Raw genomic sequence first — 4620 nt, 5'->3', positions numbered from 1 at the left:
TTTCATTAACAAAAGCGAGCAAACCGCGCAACCGCGATAGAACCAAACCATAGAGATCATACATACTAACTCTAGAGGAAAAGGTCCGCCATTTTCCCATACATTCTGGCTGCCGCAAGCGGCGGATCATGCAGGCAGACCTTCTGGGTCCCAAACACGGTTACATCATCAGAGCAGTTTCGTGAACTTCAACAATTCACGAACTTACCGGTGGAAAGATATTCACGTTCCTTTCGAAGCTTTCTTTTTGAAAAGCGCGCAGATGTACGGCCTCGCGTTAACGCTAAACTAAACCATATACCCGGCTTCGCCAGTGGGGCGCGGCTGGGCGCGGTTGAGGAATACGAAACTGCGCAACCACCAGATTTCCGAGATTTCGGCAGAAGGGAAGTTAATGCAGCGTAATGAGTTCATTGCTTTTTATAAGCGTTAGAATAGCTCATAATTTAGTTTACAACGTTAAATTATCACTGTTTATATTGCTAAGAGTTTTCACTCTTCGCGTTACCATGGCAACGTTGCTTTCTTTCTCTCGTGTTCTGTCGCTCTCTTTTGCGTTCGTTCACTCGGGACCCAGGATGTCGGCGCACGGGATTTGCCACTCCTCCTCACCCACCTTTACCCCCCTGAACCAAACAGCTTATCCCGCCATATTGTTTGTTTTTTCCTCTTTTAGCGCCGGAAATCGTCACCAGTCAGGAAATGACGTCATTTTAGCTCCTTTGACTCCACGTGCACCGTCTCCGGACTCGGTGCTTCGGAGCTTGACTCCGAAGCCCCGGAGTTACGTGCACCGGAAGTGACTTTTGGCCGTCCAGTGGAAGGAGTCAGTGACTCCTTGACTCCGGGGCCGCTACTGAACGCGCCGTGTTCGGCGGCGAGGCGTCGCCGTCTCGTCAATTCGTCTTTTTCTTTAATAGAGCTTTTTTTTTCGCCAGAAAGGCTGTATCGGGAACACCGCGATGCATTCGAGCTCGCGGAGGAGATCATTTGGAAGCAATACCGGCAATACCGCCTGCCCAAGATCGTGGTGCGGTGGTTGTGCGACGAACTTCGCGAGGAACCGGAGGTGAGGAGAGTGCGTACCTCGTGGACGGTCATGACTGTGGAGCTTCAAGTGTTGTGTGCACTGCACTTCTACGGCACGGGGAGCTTCCAAGGCATGGTGGCGAGCGACGAACACGTAGCGCGGGACCAAAAGACAGTCAGCGTTGCGGTCCGCGCCGTGTCCGTCGCTATCGTGCGTCGTCTCGAGGTCCAGCGTGGCTGGATCCACTTCGCCGAGACGCCGAGCGAGAGGTTCGACGCGGAGAAGCGCTTCAGGCTGCTCGGCAGGATACCCGGCGTCATTGGTTGCGTGGACGGGACCATGGTCTCCATCGTCGGCCCGTCCAAGAACGACCCCACCGTCACGAAGGCGGCGTACTGGTGCCGCAAGTACTTCTACCCTTCTACGCCCTCAACGTGATGGTGGTAAGTACACTCATGTTACGTTGTCAAAACGCGCCCCAAATCTGTAGAAAAAAAAAAAAAAAGTATTGCCGATACCGTTTAAGTGTGCCGTTTTATGACTGCGGGCTGTGGGGTCTCACGACTGCGCGAGCGTGTGCTCTACGTAGCATGTGAGCCGTGAGACTCTTCTCCCAAAAATAATATTTGTCTGTTAAAACGTGCAAGCTTCCGTAAAAAAAAAACACATTATTTTTGTTTCAAGGTAGTTAGTTGTACCTTGCATCCAGGAAGGTGTGTTGACATGCATGTGTCAGACAAAATAACTAAAAAGGTTCTGAAATTGCGACTGCTTTGTGAACCATAAGTACAATCTACTACTTGTGGATTCAGGTAATTACATGTCAATATGTCTCTCACTTTCAGGTGTGTGACGCCGACTGCCGGATAATGTGCATCGACCCACGGTATCCTGGGTCGGTGCACGACTCCTTCGTGTGGCAATTTTCCTGGCTCCGAAACCAACTCGAGCAAGGGCAGGTGCCACGCGACGGCCGGTTCCTGCTTGGTGAGCATATTAATTCATTCCTTACGCACACGGTGGCTCCCACTGCTTGAAAGCCACAGTACCACACGTCCTGTGCTTGTTGTGAGGCACACAGACACAGTTGCTGGAACTCCTTGAAGTGAGACAACACCCAAAGTTTGGCCATTAATCTCTGTTTATGTCCACATAACTCTCACACTCTGCAGGCTACGAAAGCCACACTACACCAATCTCACGACAGTGATAGACTATGCAAGGAATGCGACCGCAGTGCGAGTCGCTGTCCGGTTCGGCCCACTCACTGTTACTGTCTGCCTGTACCCTCTTGCTGGTTGGTTTTTGCATGAAGTCGGAGCTCTTTCGCCGATCCCTGAGGGCTCGCCTGGTCGCTTTGACGGTCGTCAGTTTGTACGGAATGGGATCAATTCCTCCTTGGCCACTTGGGGCTCGCCAAATCTGTCTTCGGGTCGTCTCTGTCCCACACACTGGATTCTTTTCCCTGACCCTTCTTCTTCGGTCTGCCTATATAGCTCCTCCTATTAGACCCTCCGTGTCCCAACAGGACCTGACTCCTTTCCAATCTAACCACCCCCTCTCTTTTCCCCATCTCCAACTCCACCGAGGATTAGGAAAGAGGTTCGTCGAACTGGCGCCTTATCCCCTTGCTTGCCAAAGACAAGGCCAGCGTGTTCTGCTCTGCCCGTGCCTAAGGTCACGGCCACACTCCCAAAAGCAACAGAGCTTTTATCTGTCGGATGCAAGGGCCTAATAATGCATTTGCATACAACACAGCACCCCTAAGGAATCGTGCACACATCCCATACAACCCACCAGGAAAACATATAGTTACATGAAATAACAGGGAGTTTGCAGGCAAGCTGGTGCTAATTAATCATAATGTAAACTGATACTGTAGTGCAGAAATATTAACACACTTTTAAGTCACACTTAAGTTACATTATAATTGACATAGTTGCACACAGCTGTTTTCTTGCCTTTTATTTTAAAAAGTCAAGAATGTAATATGTTCCATCCTCTACATGTGCAGGTGACAGCGGCTACCCCTTGGAGCCCTGGCTCATCACCCCTGTCCCCGGGAACCACGCGACCTCCACCGCTTGCGGCCGGTTTAATAAGGCGCATTCCTCGATCAGGTCTGTTGTGGAGCGCTGCATCGGGCTGTTGAAAAACAGATTCCGGTGTCTGCAAAGGCACCGGGCTCTGTATTACCACCCCTCAACAGCCACCGCCATTATTTCGGCATGTGCAGTGCTCCACTACATCTGCCTTGCATCGAGCGAGCCAGAACCGGAGTCAGACTCCGACCCTGAAGAGTCAGAGTTGGAGTCTGAGCCGAGCTCGGAGAGGTCAGCGTCGGCTCCCGAGAGGCTGGCTCCTGCCGGCCCTCCGGTCGGCCTTCCGGTCGGCCTCTCGGACAGGGGGAAGGCTCTGAGGCAGCGCCTTGTCGCCCGGTTCGGAACCCGTCGCAGACGTGCCCGTGCGGAGCGCCACACGCAAGGGGTCCGCCGCCACGACGGTAGTCCCGACCACCAGGGACTCCGTCGGGAAGCCCCTCAGCGCCCTCGCTGCGGTGGTGCCCAGCACGGACGCCGCCAGCGACAGGGAACCTCTCGCCACCACGACTGAGGTCCTGACCACCGAGGACCCCGTCACATTCTTGCCCTCAGTGAAGCCCTCCCCGTGGAAGCCGTAAAGTGCACACTTCGCTTCCTGCTCCACAGTCATGGCCGTCCACAAGCTACATACTCTCTTCAGCTCCTACACCTTGCGAAGTTCGTCGCACAGCCAGCGTGCTGCCTCCGGATACGTGTCGAGTGCATCGCGGTGAAATCGATACAGCCTTTTTTTTATTTTTATGAGCAGAAGGCACGAGACGCAGTCGACAGTGACAGAAAAGGTTCGGAGGTTTAGTTGCCAGACCAACAGGTCATCTGGATTGCCCCTGCAAAGAACTCAGAAGTAATTTAGACTACCTCTAGAAAGAAATGCTTGCTTTTGCAGAGATTGCTTTCTTAGTTGCTGATTGAACCAGGGATATTGTTGTCATGGACATTGTTTCATTTTACAAATGCTTCAAAGCGTCTTGCCTTCTGCTCCATTTTATTATCTCTCTTATGGTACTTCATCAAAGTTAGGTGATTGTGTTATCTCAAGACAGTGCACATGTAGTTTGTTTTGAAAATTGCTTTATTTCTTAAAGAAAAACCTGTGACTTCATGAATAAAAGTGTGATAACATGGAATGTAATATTTCATTCTTGGAAGTAAAACTGAGCATCGACTGGAACCATGTAAGCAATTGGGCAATCTTAAGTATATATCACATATATCTTGTTGAACACTCTGGTCTTATTTGAGCACAATAGTTAAATTTCGAAAGGAAAAAAAAATATATATATATATATATTCTCTGACTAGCATACCACCATATAAACACTGGACCACTTTGAAAGAATTGTCACAGATGTTGCGCCAAACATTCTTATTTGAGCACAGCAATAGCAAGTTCTCGAAAGATAAAAAAAAATGTTTCTGACTAAAGCAGCCGTCACTCGCGCGCTCCCCGTTGGTTCCGCCGACCCCTCCGCTGCCCCCGGCACACCC

The 4620-nt window shown here is 50.8% G+C and overlaps 1 protein-coding gene across 3 annotated transcripts; it reads left to right on the top strand.

Annotated features, from left to right (window-relative positions):
• The first annotated feature begins 716 nt into the window (after positions 1-716).
• Positions 717-4261, top strand: LOC121046145 (putative nuclease HARBI1). Of its 3 annotated transcripts, none has more exons than XM_040500006.1 (4): positions 796-1473; positions 1876-2017; positions 3045-3150; positions 3267-4259. In XM_040500006.1, the coding sequence occupies exons 1-4, from the start codon at positions 1468-1470 to the stop codon at positions 3325-3327; spliced, it is 315 nt and encodes a 104-aa protein (XP_040355940.1). In that variant the 5' UTR covers positions 796-1467; the 3' UTR covers positions 3328-4259. The 3 variants fall into 3 exon arrangements, with proteins under 3 accessions (XP_040355938.1, XP_040355940.1, XP_040355939.1); XM_040500005.1 differs by having other exon boundaries at positions 928-1473; positions 3240-4259; XM_040500004.1 differs by having other exon boundaries at positions 717-1473; positions 3045-4261.
• Positions 4262-4620: the final 359 nt, after the last annotated feature.

The sequence above is a fragment of the Ixodes scapularis genome, unplaced genomic scaffold (genome assembly GCF_016920785.2).
Source record: "Ixodes scapularis isolate PalLabHiFi unplaced genomic scaffold, ASM1692078v2 PGA_scaffold5__190_contigs__length_132052651, whole genome shotgun sequence".
Lineage (NCBI taxonomy): Eukaryota > Metazoa > Arthropoda > Arachnida > Ixodida > Ixodidae > Ixodes > Ixodes scapularis.
This window is presented reverse-complemented; position numbering and strand designations above follow the sequence as displayed.

What these genes read in the sequence shown, in the direction of transcription:
- LOC121046145 (XM_040500004.1), top strand. An exon ending in CGACGGCCGGTTCCTGCTTG is followed by an intron (nt 2,018 to 3,044) that starts GTGAGCATATTA and finishes CTACATGTGCAG; the next exon opens with GTGACAGCGGCTACCCCTTG.